Source organism: Saimiri boliviensis, chromosome 20 (assembly GCF_048565385.1).
Source record: "Saimiri boliviensis isolate mSaiBol1 chromosome 20, mSaiBol1.pri, whole genome shotgun sequence".
Lineage (NCBI taxonomy): Eukaryota > Metazoa > Chordata > Mammalia > Primates > Cebidae > Saimiri > Saimiri boliviensis.
Window position 1 is genome coordinate 14549468 of NC_133468.1, and position 19590 is coordinate 14569057.

At 49.8% G+C, this 19590-nt stretch overlaps 1 protein-coding gene across 2 annotated transcripts in view; it reads left to right on the plus strand.

Annotated features, from left to right (window-relative positions):
- SLIT3 (slit guidance ligand 3) overlaps positions 1 to 19590 on the plus strand; it is a 627330-nt gene that overhangs the window by 597671 nt on the left and 10069 nt on the right. For both annotated transcript variants that reach the window (XM_003936171.4, XM_010346663.3), the window contains exons 30-33: positions 2399 to 2536; positions 3635 to 3875; positions 6351 to 6481; positions 17471 to 17625. In XM_003936171.4, the coding sequence (XP_003936220.2) occupies positions 2399 to 2536; positions 3635 to 3875; positions 6351 to 6481; positions 17471 to 17625 (665 nt within the window). The remainder of the gene's footprint in view (positions 1 to 2398; positions 2537 to 3634; positions 3876 to 6350; positions 6482 to 17470; positions 17626 to 19590) is intronic.

Genomic DNA, 19590 nt, shown 5'->3' on the forward strand with positions numbered 1-19590 from the left:
TTATCTAGCTATGAATCTATGGCCTGCATCATGCTCTGCCAACTCCAGCAATGCCAGTGGGGTTGCCACTTGAGGATTCTACCCGCTTTTTTTTTTAAGGTAATTGGTTATTTAATTAGATTATTAGGACATTTAAAATACCAATTTGTGAGGATAAATTCCATTTGTTAGGGCAAACACAGATCGCAGGTAGCCCTGGAGCTGAGGAATAGCTTTAATTTTTGGTAACATTTGTGCGTCCACAGCTTTCTGATCAATCTTGCGCTGCTCTGTCATCTCGTATCTCTCTTTTTCTGTGTCGAAGATCTCACCTTCCTGGTGTCTGGGCTTTCGCAGCTGCTTCTTCTGGAAGTAAGCATCAGCAAGATGTTTTGGGATTTTTACATTGCTGATAGCAATTTTGGTTGAGGTGGCAATGACAAATTTCTGGTGCGTTCTTCGCAGAGGAACTCGATTGAGGACCAGAGGTCCAGTCACAGGTAATAAGCCACTAGCCAGCTGCTTCAGGAAAACCACCCTCATGCCCCTGTGGCGTCCAGTGAGGATGATCAGAATGGTCCCGGGGGTGATGCTGGCTCGCAGTTTTCTCACGTGTTGACTAAAGGGTTTTTTGCCGTGGCTCAACAGCTTTCGGGGCACATCTTCGGTAGGATAATTAATACCTAGGCATGTTGCGAAGTTTAACCACCCGGGTACCGCCGTTTCTGTCACCACCAACTGGTTTTTTTAACAGTTGCAAGAACCTTCTCCTTCTTTTTTTTTTTTTTTTTTCAACTTTGGATTTAGCCTCTGAGTACTTCCTCTCGTACACGGCCTTTCCAGAATACATGGCAGATCGGGAACACCTGCCGATTCCTCTGACAAGAACAGGATTGCGGCTGCAATGGGGCTTCCCCTTCTTGGGCTTTTCAGCCTTGAGGTTACCCTTTTTCACTTTGCTACCAGCATCAGCCTTCTTGGCTTCCGATTTCTTCTCTTTAGTATCCGGCTTCTCAACTTTTTCACCCGCCATCTTGCAAGATGGGAAAGAGAACTAAGGCCCCCCTACCCACTTCTATTTAGGAGAAGGGAGGAGACGGATGAGGGACGACCATCCCTTTGCCCTGATTCTTCCGTGGGCTGCTTATCAACCTCAGAGTTCAGAGAGCTTGCTTCCCCTCCACCCTCACCTCCCTGCCTGTGTCACCTCCTTCTGCCATGCCGCCGCCTCCTCTGACTTAAATAGGTTGTGGCTATTGTTTTTACTCTGCCCACTAGAACTCAGCTGTTGGGCCCAGAAAGGTACACAGGCTTTGCAGGAGGAAGCAGCACCAGTGAGCATTTGCTTATATGTGCCTGTGGGTACACCTAAGCCCCTGTGACTCAGCCCCTTCATGCCTTCATGTCTGTTTCTATGGTGGGATTTCAGCTGAATGTTGCCCCAGACGGAGAGCCCCAGAGATGCATGCTTCTGGCCCACACTCAGGGAGGCCAGGTTTTAGCTGGGGAAGCTTCCTCTGGCCAGGTTTTAAACCTTGGCTGGAAGAGTGGTGATGGAACTGCAGGCATACTTTCTTCTGGGAAGGGCCAGATTGGTGTCCAAGACCCAGGGTGGAACAGGCATTCCCATCCTCTCGCCCAGGTAATATGAGCCACTTGTTAAGGCAGAAGAGATTTTGCCTTTCTCATCGTGATCTGAATCTCAGAGTGCAAACAGTATCATATTCCTCTTCATTCATCTTCGACATATCACATCGAATATTAATGTCTAGTGCACTACACAGTATCATTTCATCATTTGTACCATCTTTAAATTGTATCATTTTTAAAACAGCCATAAGAGGCAAAGTTATTTATCAATTGCATTTAAAGATGAAGAAACTGAAACACAGAGAGGTAATGAGTGACTGATCCACTTAGAACAGTTTCTGACACGCAAGTGTAAACTAAGTATTATCACTCAATGGGGGCATGGGGGTCCTCAGGGTAGTGCCTGCAGCACTCTCTGCCCTCCTGTTTCTTCCTTGCAATGGAATATGGTAGACCCTCCCTTATAGGGTCCTGGGAGGCCACAATGAGAACTCAGTGAAAGGGGCTTAGCACAGTGCCTGCCCCAAAGGAAGGACCAAACTGAATGTCAGTTTCATGTAGCAAGTGGCAGATCCAAGCCAAAAGCTGGATGAGTCAACCCTGTGTTCCTCACCCTGGCTCCAGACCACAAGACTCACCCCACCGTTCAGGGAACAAAGGCCGTAGGTCACCAGGGAAACCTGCTGTGGAGCCAGGCTTTGCAGAGCCCAGAGGAACTTGGGTAGATAGAAGAGATGGGGAGAGGCCACCTGCTGAGGGGGGCCGGAGAGTGACCGCCTGGAAGCTGGCCCTGCCTCGAGGAACAGTCTTGCCTCTGCCTGTGTTCCAGGTGTGAGTGTGTCCCTGGCTACAGCGGGAGGCTCTGTGAGACAGACAGTGATGACTGTGTGGCCCACAAGTGCCGCCATGGGGCCCAGTGCGTGGATGCAGTCAACGGCTACACATGCAGCTGCCCCCAGGGCTTCAGGTAAGACTGGAGGGCACCTCAGGAAGGAGACAGCCTGGGCCAGGTGGCAGGGGCTGGGGCTGACTGGCTAAGGCAGCCAGGTTGGGGACCCAGGCGCAGGTGGCCGTAGCCCTGGTTCTGGGTGGTTCCTTGATTCCCCAACACCTTTGCAGTCCTTACGTGTCCCCACAAGGGAAATAGAGCCGGTATTGGTGATCGCACTTTGTTGATGGGAGAAGAGCTACTTGTGGCAACTCCGTGTGAAAGCTGGGCTTAGATTCAGCTCACATAATGTCAAACTTGGGTAGGATGCTATCTGATGGAAGATACCACCATCTTGAAGCCCAGCTTGCAGGGTGGAGGTAGCCACATAGCCACACTGACCAGAATCTTCTTCCTAGGCTGGAGAACAAACGTGATGGTTCCTCAGTGGTAACCTCTATTCTACTTCTATTGAATATTTTCAACAGAATGTTGAATTTTTTTTAACAGAATGTGGAATAACTTGATGACTCTAGATGCTTTATATAAGTGGACTCATACAGTACCTGTCCTTTGTCAGGCTTATTTCACTTAGTATGATGTTCTCAAGGCTCATCCGTGCTGTTGGATATGTCAGAATTCCCTTTGTTTTTACTGCTGAGGAATGTTCCATTGGACAGATAGGCTACATTTTGTCTACCCATTTATATTTCCATGGGTGAGAATGTGCTCTTTTTAGCAATCACCCCCAGGCAATTCTGATGACACTGAAATGTAGGGACCTCCGCTCGAGTCCCACTCCGTTATTTTATTTCTTGGAGACAGAGTCTTGCTCTGTTCTCCAGGCTGAACTCTCACTCCTGTGCTCAGGCAGTCCTCCCCAGTAACTGGGACTATAGGTTCGTGCCACTGTGGCTGCCCCAAACTCTCTTATCTTAAAAATGGGGAATCTGGTACTTAAGAGAAGGAAAAGCTCTTGCCCTAGTCAGCGACAGGGCTGAAACTAGCCCCTGGAACTAGTGTTACTTCCCACCTCACTCCACCGCTGTACCCAGGGTGCTTTGGCCTGAGTAACTGTGATTGTCTCCTCTCGGCCATTCTCCCGTCTTCCTCCCGGTTCTCTCCCCCTGCTTCCAGTGGGCTCTTCTGCGAGCACCCCCCACCCATGGTCCTGCTACAGACCAGCCCGTGTGACCAGTACGAGTGCCAGAACGGGGCCCAGTGCATCGTGGTGCAGCAGGAACCCACCTGCCGCTGCCCACCAGGCTTCGCCGGCCCCAGATGCGAGAAGCTCATCACCGTCAACTTTGTGGGCAAGGACTCCTACGTGGAACTGGCCTCTGCCAAGGTCCGACCGCAGGCCAACATCTCCCTGCAGGTGCGTCCCACCCTGCCCTGCCCTTAGAAGGACCTCAACATGCCCCGAGCTCTGATTGTTCAGAAAATTGCTGGAATGCCCCCTCTTAGCAGTAAAGCACCATCAGGGACAACACTCAGCTTGAGGACACCTGAACCAACTCATTCAGAGGGTTCTGCTGATAACTCCTGACCAGCTCTCAATGCAAACTGCAGCCACCACTTCCAGACTCATTCACTCATTCCTCCAGAAAATATTCGTTCAACTATTGTATGCCAGACACTGTACTGCGGAACTCAGATTCAAGACAGACAAAACCCGTCTGAGGCAAAATGTCAAGGACAGGGACAGCGGCAACCCTGGGGGCTGTGGGAGCACACAGGAGAGGCAGTGATCACAGCCTGTGGAGGAGAATCAGGGAAGGCTCCCCAGAGGCAGTGATCACAAAGCTGAGATCTGAAGGGTGAACAGGAGCTTGCCTGATTAAGTATAGAAGGGTGGGGGGCCTGAGGGGACTGAGAGAAGAACAGAGGCTGGGGGGTGTCCACCTCCGGGGCTTATGGAGAAATCAGCTTGCGGCAAAGGCCCAGAGGATTTTCAGGAAATGGAAATCATTTAGCACAAACCAAATTCTTTTCTAACTTCTCCCAGGTTCCCTACCTGTAGATGAAGCACATTTATTCCAAACTGCATTTCTGGGCAACATAAATGTTCTTCTGGAAGAGGGGTTGGCAGGGACCGTGTAGGACAGACAAAGAATGGGCCCCTGCCTGCAGGTTTGCTATGGAGAAGGAGCCACCTGGGTTGGGCATTTCTGGGAGCTACTGCACATTAAGTAGGACTCTGGCCTTTTTTTTTTTTTTTTTGGTTACGGGCCCATTAGCTCAGGTTTAAACCTTGGCTTATGGGCTTATAGAGAAAATACCTATTCAACAAAGATCTATTTGGCACCTATATGTGCCAGGCATTATTCTAGACACAGAAGTTGTAGAAGCTCACAAAAAGTTCAAACTGCCTCAACTTGTGAAGCTTACAGCCCAGTGGACGGGTCTGTGAGATAAGGGTTGACCGTGGGCACGAACAAGGAGGCGGCTCTGGCTGTCATCACCCACTCCTGCCTTCCTCCCTCAGTCCCACCCACCCAGGCTAGTCGGGACAGCTCCCAGTGCCCCCCGCATCTAGATGTCCTCTCAAATTTACCTGCTTCACACCCCATTTCTCAGGCCAGACGTACCAGGTGATGGGGGCCCAACCACTAAACCAAGAATCTCATTCCGGGTGGCTGGCTGTGAGTGCAACTTCTGAAACCAGTGACTTTCAGCCTTGGCAATACCTCAGAATCACCTAGAGAACTTTTTAAATCATCTTTAGCCAGGTGGGGTGGCTCATGCCTGTAATCCCAACACTTTGGGAGGTGGAGGCGGGTGGATCACTTGAGGTCAGGAGTTCGAGACCAGACTGGCCAACATGGTGAAACCCAGTCTCTACCAAAAATACAAAAATTAGCTGGGCGTGGTGGTGTGTGCCTGTAATCCCAGCTACTTGGGAGGCTGAGGCAGGAGAGTAGCTTGAATGCAGGAAGCGGAGGTTGTGGTGAGCCAAGATCATGCCACTGCACTACAGCCTGGGCAACAGAGCAGGACTCTGTCTCAAAAAACTAAATAAATACAATAATAAAATTATCTTTGCCTGGGCCCCACCTGCAAGAGATTCATGTATAGCTAGTCTGGGGTAAAGTCTAGACACTGGCATTTTTTTAATTTCCCAGATGACTCTTAGCACAGCACCGGGTTCCTAGCAAACATTGAATTAATGATCATCGTTAGCATTTTCTTTATAACTCTTATTATTCAACCAGGCACAGTGCCTCACGCCTGTAATCCCAGGACTCTGGGAGGCCAAGGTGGGTGAATCATTTTAGGTCAGGAGTTTGAGACCAGCGTGGTCAACATGGTGAAATCCTGTCTCTACTAAAAATATAAAAATTAGCCAGGCATAGGGGTAGGCACCTGTAGTCCCAGCTACCCAGAAGGCTGAAACACCAGAAACGCCTGAATCTGGGAATCGAGACTGCAGTGAGCCAAGATTGTGCCACTCCACTCCAGCCTGGGCCAAGACTGTCTCAAACAAACAAAAGAAAACCTTATTGTTCTACTTTATACAGAGACAGAGGCCAAAGAAGGGCCGGGACTTGGGTGGAATCATGTTGTGCACCAGAGGGAGAGGGCAGATTAGAGCTCGGGCCTCATGACACCATAAATACATGAACATAGTGGTGCATAGTAGGTGTTCCGTAAAAATGTGTTGAACTGGTTTGCTGAGTCGGCACTTGCTGAGCTGTAAGTCCAGGCCTTACCTTTTGGGGATTTACCTACTAGATGGAGGAGGAAAGATGGATGTGAGTTTAGACCCAGCAGATTCAGAAGCTGCTGCCTGGAAGAGGGAGGTTCAGTCTCAGGTAAGCCCTCACCAACACGCCCTGGCTGCTTTCTCCAGGTGGCCACGGACAAGGACAACGGCATCCTTCTCTACAAAGGAGACAATGACCCCCTGGCGCTGGAGCTGTACCAGGGCCACGTGCGGCTGGTCTACGACAGCCTGAGTTCCCCTCCAACCACAGTGTACAGGTAAGGGCCTCGCTCCCTCCTGACCCACTGCGTGTTCCTCCACATCCTCCTGCCTCTGCGCCTGAGACTCAGAAGGGAGACTCCAGGGATCTCAGGTGTCCCTTCTCCTGGCCCCTACCATGCATATGCTCAGGCACACACACCTCCTCCTCGCAGGGTGGTGGGTGGGAAGGAGAAAGGCGGTGGAGGAAGAGGCTGAGGCAGGCAGGCCCGCGGAGGGGAGGTGACACCTCATCACCGTAAGATAAACGGGCAGCTGGCCGCTGTGTGGGGGTGTGCGCTGCGGTGGGGACAAGGCTGCTTAATAATGAGGTGCCTTTTTCAAAATGTCATCTTAATCTTTTATTATTTTAAGAAAGACAACAGGGGACAATTAGCATGCAACTCAAGGGGAAGAAACTCAAGGGCATTGAGGGAGCAGGGCCACTCCGTAGGTGACTTTCAAACCGTCCTACAGGGCAGCTTTTCCTGAACTTCAGCCTCTCCAGCAGCTTGTGCGTGAACGGAGTGGCAGCTGGACTTTCACCTCAGATGCTGCCTTACAGCAACTTTCAACTGCTCACTTTTTTTTTTTTTTAGATGGAGTCTTGCTTTTTTGCCCAGGCTGGAGTGCAGCATAGCAATCTCAGCTCACTGCCTCCTCCGCCTCTTGGGTTCAAGTGATTCTCCTGCCTCAGCCTCCCTGGTAACTAGGATTACAGGCACCTGACACCACACCTGGCTAATTTTTGTATTTTTAGTAGAGATGGGGTTTCACCATGTTGGTTAGGCTGGTCTCGAACTCCTGATCTCAGGTGCTCCACCCACCTTGGCCTCCCAAGGTACTGGGATTACAGGTGTGAGCCACTCCACCTGGCCATCCACTCACTTTTTGAATGTAGCTGCTCCTTAAGGAATTATCATCTGGAGAGTCACAGATATGCTAGTTGGATATGTTAGATATTTTTCCGCTTCTCAGTAATAAATACTAAATAACTATTAAAAGTTATAAATATTTTTATTATAGTTATAAAAATGACTACTAAAAGTTAAAAATGTCTGTTACACCTAAAATCACGTCAAACTACCAGTAGAAGTAGAGCCAAGCCTTACAGAAGCCACAGTACAAAAGAGAGGCCACACTGTCCCCTCAGAGGCAAGAGCACATTTCACAGGGATTGTTGAGGAGCTGCAACTTTGAGACTTTTTTCCTCTGGTAACTAAATCTATTCTTCCATTAAAATTTTATATGGAGGCCCCATTCCTGTAATCCCAGCACTTTGGGAGGCCGAGGTGATTAGATCTCAAGGTCAGGAGTTCAAGACCAGCCTGACCAATATGGTGAAACCCCATCTTAATTCAAATTACTAAAATTAGCCAGGCATGGTGGCCCGTGCCTGTAGTCCCAGCTACTCAGGACGCTGAGGCAGGAGAACCGCTCGAACCTGGGAGGGGGAGGTTGCAGTGAGCCAAGATCATGCCACTGCACTCCAGCCTGAGTGACAGAGTGAGACTCCATCTCAAAAAAAAAAAAATTACATTGAACTTAAGAATCATAAATACATAGAAGCAAGACCACCCTGCAGGGTTGGAGGGAACAAAGATTCCCCCGCCACACACACTGTCATTAAGGCCCCTGATAAATCATCCAACAAACCCAGTTTGAAAGCCATTAGCTCAAACCAGTGGTTCTCAAAGTGTGGTCCCCGAGGCAACAGTACCAGCATCACTGCGGGCATGATCGAAATGTACATTTTCAGGCTGTACCACGGAACTACTGAATCCGAAACCCTAGGGGTTAGCTCTGACACACCTGTGCTTCAGAGGGCCTCCCAGGTGATTCTGATGCACAAGTCTCAGAAGCACCAGTTTCCACAGGAAAACCTCCTGCAGAAGGAGTGGTCTGAGTTGGGCCTTGAAGAAAGGGAAGAACTTGTGAGAGCAGCGAGAACAGGTGGGCAAGCCATGCTGGGAGATTGGCAAAGACAGACAAGGGGCAGGGAAAAGGGCGTTGACCAGAGCAGGAGGCTCCTAGTGGAGGGTGGGTAAAGACCAGCCAGGTTAGGACAGTCGGGCACAGCAGACACCAGAAGAAAGAGCTCACCCCCATGGTCTTCCTAGAGCCTGGGCTGCCTAGCCTGTGTGTCCCTGGAGCCATGAGTCCTGGGCCAAGTGGAGAGGACAGAGAGCCAAGGAGGCAGGGCCAGGGCAGCCTGTGAAGTATTTGCTGTCACATAAATCCAGATGCAAACAAGTGATTCAGCCTCTTCAGTTCCCCCGACCACTACCACCACGTGATGTGGGCAATAGCAGGATCTACCTCCTAGGGCAGTCAGAGGATTGAAGTAACTTTGGAGGAAGTGCTTGGCAAATTAAGCCTTTACAGACATGTCAAGGACAGAAGGTGAAAGCCAGGCTTCCGGAAGCAGCTGAGCCCTGCCCCGAGCTGGGGGCCTTTCCAGGCAGAGCCCAGCGTTTGCCCTCTGCTGACATTAGCTGTCAAGGCTAGTGATTTGGTAAAGGGCCAGTGTGGGTGGTAAGAATGTCGCAGCACAGTGCTGAGTTAGGAAATGGAAGGTCAGAGAATTGCGTGTCCGGAAGCTGCTGTCAGGGAGCCTTGAGGCTGAGCAGGTGGGTGGCCCTGGAGAGATGCCAGGCTGTGTCTTAGCCACGGGGAGACCAAGTTAAGGATGTCCAGGCATTCCCAGCCTAGATCTTCATGCTGAGCCAGTAACAGATCTTTAGTACCCTTCTTCCCATTCGCAATCCTCAGGGGCCCAAGGCTCTAGCAATTCCACATTAAAATGGTTTTGCTTCCAAACACTTTTCCCTGAGGCAGCCCTGTTCCTTTTCCCAGTAGTACAGTCACACTCACTCCACATCGATCAGGCCCCATGTTTCGGCCAGACCCTGGGCGAGGCACAGAGGCCAGGGAGCTAAACAAACACACCAGTGAGCAGTGGTTCCACAGCAGAATCAAATCATTCTCACTGGAGGCGCTGGTGTCATGCTACAGGCACACCAATGATGAAGCAACGTTATTTTTTGTTTGGGGGGTTTTGTGGGGTTTTTTTTAATTTTTGAGACAGTGTCTCGATGTGTCACCCAGGTTGGAGTGCAGTGGCGTGATCACAGCTCCCTGCAATCTCCACCTCCCAGCCTCAAGTGATCCTCCTACCCCAGCCTCTTGAGGAACTGGGACTGCAGGTGTGCACAACATCTAACTAATTTTTGTTTTTGTTTTTTGTGGGAGAGACAGAGTTTCATCATGTTGCTCAGGCTGGTCTTGAGCTCCTGGGCTGAAGCAATTTGTCTACCTTGGCCTCCCAAAGTGCTGGGATTACAGGCATGAGCCACTGTGCTCAGCAGGAGCAAATATTTTTGCTTGGAGGAGCTTGGAGGAGGCAGTGTTTGAGCTGAGACATGACCTGTGCCTCAGAAGCATTTTCTTAGGCTGAGCAGCGAGGAAGCCCTGGGGAGGAGGAGGCCGCATCAGCCAGCATGGAAACCACGTGGCAGGACTGGGGTTAATGGAGGGCACAGGCTGAGCTGGCCAGCAGCTGAGGGGGCCAGGAGGCCAGTCCAGCCACAAAAAATGAGATCTCCTCCTCAGCATCAGTGCAACAACCTCCAGCCACCCAGGAAGGCCACCTTGGCCTCAGAGCCAGAGCCAGGGAGCCCAACCAAAGCTTTTCTAATCGGAGGAGTTGGCAGCCACCAGCTTTTGGCCCACTAAGGCCCAGTGACAAGCCTCAGAGTGAGGATGACAGCCTGGGGTCCCAACAGGGACTTGCAGGCTAGATTTCATGGTCTCCATTCTGTCCACACCTGATGTTGTTCATCTGCACAGCCGTAATCACAGATTACGACAAGACAATACCACGATGATGAGGTGCAGGTGACGAGGGCACATCAACATTCTATTCTAGGCCCCAGGGCAAATACACAGAAAAGCCCACCTGAGCCCCTCCTTGCCCCAGAATGGGGTCAGACTTCACTATTCCTTGGCACTGAGACTTGAGAGAAGGTCACACTCACCTGCCAGCAAGGCCAAACGGCCACATAGATAACAGACATGGGGAAAATGGGCTGGGGTCCCCATAGGAAGTGGTGGGAGCTGCAGTAGCCTAGAGGTGGAGCCCCATCCAAAGGAGCAGCTGACCTCAGCTCCAGCAGACACTGCCATGTGGGAATGCAGATTATCAAAAGCAGCAGGACCATCAGGGTTTCTATGTGAGATATCTAAGTTTTTGAATGTTGGCCATTTTAAAACACAGCATGGGAGCTCTCTTTGAATGCAATGCAGTGCATACCCTCTGAGTCTTGATTTCTGCAGTCCTATCCACTGCCACGGTCTTTGTCGCATTCGATCCTCACTCCTGTTTTAGAGATAAGAAGCCTCATGCTAGAAGCCCAGAAAGTGGCAGAGCTAGGATTTAAATCCAGGTCAGGTTTCCACCCAAACCAGCTCTTCCACTGTGCTGGCTCTGGAACATGAAGGGCAGGGCCAAGAGAGAGTGGAGGCTGTGCTACAGGAAGGAGTAGGGGGTCGCTGCCGTGGGGCCTGAGGTCTCCGCCTGCTGCTTACCCAAAAGCTCAGAAACTCTTTGTTACTGTGAGCCTCTATCGCCACCTAGTGGTCACAACTCAGCATCCAGGTTTGAGCAACCAGCACCTAGAGGAATAACCAACCCTTCCTCCCTCCCTCAGTGGCCTAGGGTCCTGTGGCTTGGAGACTTGAACTTCAGTCCTGCCTCCACCACACCCACCTTAAGACATCAGGCTGAGCACCTTAAGTCTCTGAGCCTTAAGTCTCTAACTTCAAAAATGGAGGAAAAAGTATGCCTCCTTCTGGGGGTTGTTAGGGTTAAATAAGAGAATACAAGTTAACTGCTTAGCATAGGGTAGCACAATGCCTGGCCTCTGCTAAGGGATTAACACTTGTCCACCATTATTATTAAAAGCAAGAGAAAGCTGGGCATGGTGGCTCACACCTGTAACCCTAACACTCTGGCAGGCCAAGGCAGGAGGATCGCTCGAGCCCAGGAGTCTGAGAGCATCCTGGGCCACATAGTGAGACTCCATCTGTGCAAAAAAAAAAAAGTAGCCAAGCACAGTAGTGCACACCTATGGTGCTAGCTGCTTGAGAGGCTGAGGCAGGAGGATCACTTGAGCCCTGGAGGTCAAGGCTGCAGTGAGCTGTGATTGCACCACCACGCTGCAGCCTGGGTGACAGAGCAAGACCCTATCTCAAAAAATAAATAAATAAATGAAAGCAGAGGCAAAAAGGCCAAGGGCCACTCTGGCCAATTCCTGTGGTCATGCCAGTTCCAGGCAGGAGGCATGCGGCCCCTCCCTGACAACTCCAGGGCTCTCCACCTCCCAGTTGGCACCAGTTCAGTCTGGCCCAGTGAGGAAGACCCTCAGAGCTCCTTCCTCTCTCCTGAAATCCTTAAATACCTCTCCAGGAGACTAATTACTGGTGCTTGGGACCACTATATAGTCATTTCTTTTAGCATGAACCTTAGGTTGTTATTGTTTTTTCCATTTTTTTCTCTACTTTTGTCACAGTAGAGCCATTTTCCCATTGTTACTTTATTTCAAAGGCCAAGATTTAATAATGATTTTTTTTTTTTTTTTGAGACGGAGTTTCACACTGTCACCTGGGCTGGAGTACAGTGGTGAGATCTCGGCTCACTGCAACTTCTGCCTCCCAGGTTCAAGTGATTCTCCTGCCTCAGCCTCCTGAGAAGCTAGGATTACAGGCGCCTGCCACCATACCCAGCTGATTTTTTGTATTTTTAGTAGAGACAGGTTTTCACTATGTTGGCCAGGCTGGTCTTGAACTCCTGACCTTGTCATCTGCCCACCTTGGCCTCCCAAAGTGCTGGGATTACAGGCATAAGCCACTGTCCCTGGCCATAATTTTTCCTTCAAAGGCAAGTAGAAATGTAGGCATGCTGACTTAGGGATGGTGGGGAAAAAAAAAAAAAAAAAAAAAGAGCCTTTAGCACTCCCTACCTTGAACCTCCAGAGACCCACAGTGTGAAAAACACTGGCTTTAGCCATTATATCCAGGACACCCTGGTTAAAAGGTACCAGGAAGAGACAACCTGTTAACCCAAGAGCACCCACTGGTATAGATAATGCTATGGGAGGTTTGGATTTGGAAGCAATCCTGACTTTGAACCTCAGTTCCAGCACTTCTTAGCAATGTGGCCTCTATCAGATTACTTAGCTTCCTTCCCTAAAATGGGACTCCCAGCAGTCCCCTCCTCAGAGATGAGAATGAGCAAGTGGGAGTGTACAGAGACTCAAATCCCTTGGTGGCTGTAAGGTTGTAAAATCAGCAGGCAGGCTCTTCCAGGACCCACTAACCTACTCCCCCACCCCAGTTGCTGCCACACCCAGCTCTTCCAAGCCCAGAGTAAAGTCAAGGAGTCATCATTTCCACCTTTCACTGAGCACTTGCCAGGTCTCAGAGGCCACATATTGCCCATTAACACCCAGTGTAGGTCTGAGCATGGTGGCTCATGCCTAAAATCCCAACACTTTGGGAGGCTGAGGCGGGCAGATCACTTGAGGTCAGGAGTTCAAGACCTGCCTGGCCAACATGATGAAACCCTATCTCTACTAAAAATACAAAAATTAGCCAGGCGTAGTGGTGGGTGCCTGTAATCCCAGCTACTCAGGAGGCTGAGGCAGGAGAATTGCTTGAACCAGGAAGGTGGAGTTTGCAGTGAGTTGAGATCGCGCCACTGTACTCCAGCCTGGGTGACAGAGCGAGACTCTGTCTCAAACAAACAAAACGTGTAAGCCAGGCACAGTGGCTCACACTTGTGACCCCAGCACTTTGGGAGGCTGAGGAGGGAGGATTGCTTGAGCCCAGGAGTTCAAGGCAGCAGTAACTGATGATTTCACCATTGCACTCCATCCTGGGCAACAGAGCAAGACCCCGTCTCTTATTAAAAACAACCAAAAACAACAGTGGTGTAAAATGAGTTTAAAACTCATTCAATAGAAGCAGAAACGGGCTTACAGAAGTGATATGACTTGCCCAGGGTCCCTCACCTAGGGTGATCCCAGATCTCTCTCCACAAAGCATGACCTGGCTGAAGGTTATACCTGGAGCCTCCCTAGGACTCTCCCATGTGAGCATCAGATGAGGTCCTCCAGGAAGCCTAGCGCTGGGGCACTGCAGAACCCAGCACTTTGTCTAGGGCGGGAGCCAGTGACCACACAGTCCTCTCTGATCTGTGGCTTCTGCCAGACCACTGTCTCCAAGCTGGGTACCCCGGAGGCTGTATACCAGGGCCTGGGATGGCAAGGCGAGGAGTTGGGCCTGGAGCCAGCTGCTAGGCAGGAGTAGGTGGCATGTGTTCGCTGTATCTCTGTGTATCTATAATGGGAAAACAGCTGCCCTGGCTCCCTGAATCTTAATGTTGGAAGAGAATGCCTGAGCTGGAGCCTCTTGACAGCTCCCTTTCTGACAGGTGGCTGCCCAGCATCTGTTGACACACCTCCAGGGTAGTGAGCTCATTTGCATCCAAACAGCGTCCATTGATAGGACACTTTGGGATATACCTGCATATTTTTGCATTTGTGGTTAGAAAACTGTGTGAGGGCCCAAGGTCACAAGTTTATGGTCTCTGTATGGGGCCCTCCCTACCCCTCCTGCTTTTTCCAGCCCATCTGTCATAGGCCTCTGCCTTGCTCTCAGCTTGCAACTTGGAGCAGCCAGAGGCTTCTGAAATAGAAATAGCTCTACCTTCATAGGCCTTCTTGGCTGCCCATCACAAAAGCAGATTCCTCAGTGGCCTCTTTTACCCACCACTGCACCTCCCATTACCCTATCTCTTGGCTAGACCTTACGTTGGTTAGCTGTCATTTGATTTAGAGGAAAGGCTAAGGAAAGTGGAATGGAAGCTTTATGAGTGCAGGGACCCTACGTGCCCTGTATGTCACTGACACACAGCACCCGAGACAAGGTGGCCCACAGCAGATGGTAGGTGGATGAAGAAGGTAGATAAGTAGGTGGGTAGGTGGAGAGATGGATAGGTGGATGGATGTAGAGGAGGGTGGAAGGGTGTATGGTTAAATGGACGTTGGATGAATGAGTAGGAGGAGAGATTTCCCAGTGGATTTGAGTGGGTCCTGGACTCCTGCCTGTCCTCTGCTGTCACTCTCTCCCAGGGATCAGCACTAGAGCAAGGATCACTAACTTTCAGACAATGGTACTTGTTAGTACTCTAAATAATACTAAAATAACTGCTCACGTTTTCCCAGCAATTGACAAAGCACCTTTTTTTTTTTTTTTTTTTTTTAAGAAATAGGGGTCTTGCTATGTTTTCCACGCTGAACTCAAACACCTGGGCTCAAGTGGTCTTCCTGCCTCAACCTCCCAGCTTGTAAAGTAGCCAGCACTACAGGCACCTGACACCCTGCCTGGTTACAAAGCACTTTCACTTACCCTCTCTTATTCGAACTTCATGATAGTTCTGTGAGGTTATTCTCCCCCTTTTACAGATGAGGAGACTGAGGCCGGGATGTTCTGTTCCTATGATTGGTTATGGTTCCATCCAGCAGCAAGGGGCTAGAATGGACTCTGTTTTCTTCACTACACCCCAATTTAGCCTGTCTTCTCCCAAGCCTTTCTCTTGCCTTTTTGGCTGCTGAAATTTCTAAATCTGAATTACTCACTTAAACTGTACCTGCCTGCCTAATCAGTGGCACCCCTGCTGGGATTCTTTTGTTGGAGCCAACAGGGATTTGCTAGGGAGAATTCAAGGAGAGAGGGAGCCTCCATATGTATTCCAGACACCTGAACAGATAAGGTGGAGCTCAGCCTACTCCTCTGGAGCTTCAGGGAAGGAAGGTGTCACGTTCCCCAACAACTCCCATCATCTCCCACCACTGTTCCCTCTCAGCCCCTGCGGAGGGTGCAGCGCTGGAAAGAGCAGAACTTGGAAGTCAAAAGTGTTGCCTACAGATTCTGTCTCTTGCCTGAACTAGCTGGGTGTCCTCAGATAAATCACTTACCCTCCCTGGGCCTTGGTGTCTTCATCTGTGAAAAAGGGTATCTGGCATCTACTTCATAGAACTGTTATAAGGTTCAAATAAGTGAACCACTTAGCACCATGCCTGGCTCATCTGGGCCCTCATTGAGTGTCTGCTGGCCCTGTTAAAAGCAACATGGGGAAAGGGGATGTGCAGACTGAATATCCCATAACTAGCTGGGTGCGGGGACTCACACTGGTAATCCCAGAACTTTGGGAGGTGGATCACTTCAGGTCAGGAGTTCAAGACCAGCCTGGCCAACATGGTGAAAACCCCATCTCTACTTGAAATACAAAATTAGCTGTGCAAGGTAGCATGAGCCTGTAATCCCAGCTACTCAGGAGACTGAAGCAGGAGAATCACTTGAACCCAGGAGGTAGAGATTGCAGTGAGCCAAGATCATGCCATTGCACTCCAGCCTGGGCGACAGAGTGAGACTCTAAAATCCTCCAATGAGCATTTCCTTCAAATATCATGCGGGCACTCAAAAAGTGTGGGATCTTGGAGTTTTTCAGATTAGGGACATTTGACCTGGGCCTCGGTTCAAATTCTTGCTCTATCACTTATCAACTGTGGTGCCTTAGGTAAATTCCTTAGCCTCCCTAAGGTTACCATTTCCTCATTTCTGTAGTAGAGATACCAAACTTAACACAGCATGAGTATTATAAGGCATTATTTCCCCAAATGTGGCATGTAACCATTGGTGGTACATGAGGTGACCTTAGGGGGGACAACAGCAAAATATCGAAATTTTAACTGTGAAAGACGTTTATTTTGTTTTGTTTTTGTTTTTTGAGACGGAGTCTCGCTCTATTGCCAGGCTGGAGTACAGTGGTGCAATATCGGCTCACTGCAACCTCCATCTCCTGGATCAAGCAATTCTCTTGCCTCAGTCTCCTGAGTAGGTGGGATTACAGGTGTGTGCCACCATGCCCAGCCGCCCAGCTAATTTTTGTGTTTTTAGTAGAGACAAGGTTTTACCATGTTGGCCAGGATGGTCTCGATCTCTTGACCTCATGATCTGCCTGCCTCGGCCTCCCAAATTGCTGGGATTATGATGTGAGCCACCGTGCCTGGCCGAGAGTTTGTTTTATATATACTAGAAAAAGATATTAAAATGACATCAAGGGCACGGTGGCTCACACCTGTAATCCAAGCACTTTGGAGGCCAAGGCAGGTGGATCACCTGAGGTCAGGAGTTCAAGACAAGCCTGACCAGCATGGTGAAACCCTGTCTTTAAAAAAAAAAAAAAAAATGACATCAAAACATTATTTTTTAGAACAATGCTAACCTTTATCCTTATTGATATTTAAGGGGGAAATTGGGCAGTTGAAATAAGTATGTTGAGTAAATAGGGGTCCAGGCAGCATGCAGACAGAGCAGGAATTGAGAAGGGAGGGGGTCTGGAATGGAGTTTGCTTAACTCTGTGAAATAATAGAAAAGAATTCAAATAATGATTGTCAAATGCAATACCTGACCCTGGACTAAATCCTGGACTGGAAGGAAATAAATGCTGTAAAGGACATTATTGGGTCCACTGCAGAATTAGAATACAGATATAGACTAGATAACAGTGTGGTATCCACGTTAAATTCACCAAAGTTGACAACTGCCCTGTGCTTATGTAAGAGAATATCTGTCCTTAGGAAATGCACACTGAGGTATCTAAGGATAAAGGGCTGTGATGTATGTAACTTACCTTTAAATGGTTCAGAAACGTGGGTGTGTATATATACAATGCAGAGAGAAATCAAGCACACTGGAGTAATGGGAGAAACTGGGTAATAAGCATTTTCTGTAACTGTTTTTATTCTTGCAACTTACGTAAGTTTAAAGTTATTTTCAAATAGAAAGTAAAAACGTAAGCAGTGCAGATCAAGTCCACAGCCCAGGGCCCAGCCGGAAGCCACTTAGTGAACTCTCCCGCTTTCTCCCCTTCTCTCCTGGCCAGTGTGGAGACAGTGAATGATGGGCAGTTTCACAGTGTGGAGCTGGTGATGTTAAACCAGTCCTTGAACCTGGTAGTGGACAAAGGAACCCCCAAGAGCCTGGGGAAGCTCCAGAAGCAGCCAGCAGTGGGCATCAACAGCCCCCTCTACCTTGGAGGTAATGCCCTCTTTCCCTACCACCTCCAGCACCTCCACCTCCCACCAGCCCTCTGTGCTCCGGTACCAAAACCCAGTCCACTGCCAAAACCAATCAGGGAAAGCTTCCTGGAGCAAGGAACAAGCTCTTGCTCCAAGCTGATCTCTAAAAGGGTGAACAGGCATTAGCCAGTCTAAGGGGAAAAGATGATTTTGGACAGGTGCTTGGAAGGGGGAGGGAGCAGGACTCCTGGAGACTGCAAGTTGTGAGGGGGAAGGGCACAAAGCGGGAGGCAGGAGATGGAAGCAGGGTCTAGGCTCTGCTAAACTCTGCCAGCTTCAGGTCATATTCCCTCTGCTCTGCCACCTCCTCAAACCCTGAGAGGTTCAATTAATGAATGTAGAAGAACAAGTTTGAGATTAAAATCAAAGGCCAAAAATGGAAGTAATCCAGTGCCATGGCTCACACCTGTAATCCCAACACTTGGGGAGCCCAAGGTGGGAGGATTGCTTGAGCCCAGGAGTCGGAGAGCAGCCTAGGCAACAATAGTGAGACCTCATCTCTACAAAATATTTAAATTATCTGGGCATCGGCCGGGCGCAGTGGCTCACGCCTATAATCCCAGCACTTTGGGAGGCCGAGGCAGGTGGATCACGAGGTCAAGAGATCGAGACCATCCTGGTTAACATGATGAAACCCCATCTCTACTAAACATACAAAAAAATAAGCCGAGCACGGTGGTGCGCGCCTATAGTCCCAGCTGCTCGGGAGGCTGAGGCAGGAGAATTGCTTGAACCCAGGAGGCGGAGGTTGCCGTGAGCCGAGAACGTGCCATTGCACTCCAGCCTGGGTAATGAGCGAAACTCTGTCTCAAAAAAATAAAAAATAAAAAAATTATCTGGACATCGTAGAGAGCACCTGTAGTCCCAGCTACTTGAGAGGGTGAGGTGGGAGGTTCACTTGAGCCCAGGAGGTTGAGACTGCAGTGAGCCATGATTGTGCCACTACCCTCCAACCTCGGTGACAGAGTGAGACCTTGTCTTTAAAAAAAAAAAAAAAAAAAAAAAGCCATCAGTTTGGCAGAGTCTGGGCCTGAAAGGCAGCCACTGCACCAATCGTTCTCAAAGGGTTAACTATACAAAAAGCTACCAGAACCACTCCTTCAGTACCAAGATTCCTGAGACTTCACGCACGTAGTCCACCTGCAGGTACTGGCACAGGCCTAGGAGAGGGCATCATTAATGGGCGGTTCAGATGCAGGGAGGCCAGGGAAAGCTCTGGGCCGAGGGCAGCCCCAGAAGGACAGCACTTCTCCCTGGAGGAGGACCATGTCCCCACCCCACCAGCTCCAGGTACAGCCAGAATAGAACGGGGTGCCCTGCTTCTAGGCCAGTCCCAAGTTCTCAACTGTAGAAGGTGGGCAGAGAGTGGTGTAGAAGGGAAGAGAAAACACAAATCAGGCTTTATTGAAAAGCAAATTAGGTCTTTACTAACAGCCTCTTAAAGACCCTGAGAAGAGGTGTACACAGCACAGAAGGCAGCAAACTGGTCTAAAAACACTGAACCCCCAAGTCTTATTGATCAAGCCGCTCCCCCAAACCTTATCTTCTCTCCGCCGCCGTAGCTCGCCTGCCCTGGGTTCTCTCGTGAGGCCTGGATCAAAGCGCTGAGGGGCCTGGTGGGGACGGCAGGTTATTTGGTGCACTTGCCTATGGGGGCGGTCCCCCCAGTTCAGCCAGTGGGGTCATAGCGCATTGGGCAACCAGATCATCTCATTTTTTCTAGGGAAGCCCGAGATACAAATTTTTATGGGGAATGTTCTAATTTGCTAATATTGCAATTAGCAACAAATTCACGTTTTTTAAGGAGTCCCAGTGCAGGACCAAGGATGCAGGTCCCTGTGTGGACGAGGTCCAAGGTTTTGGCCCGTTAACCTCCTTTGAACAGCAGAGGCCCAGAGCTCCGAACATTTAGCCGTGAATGTGC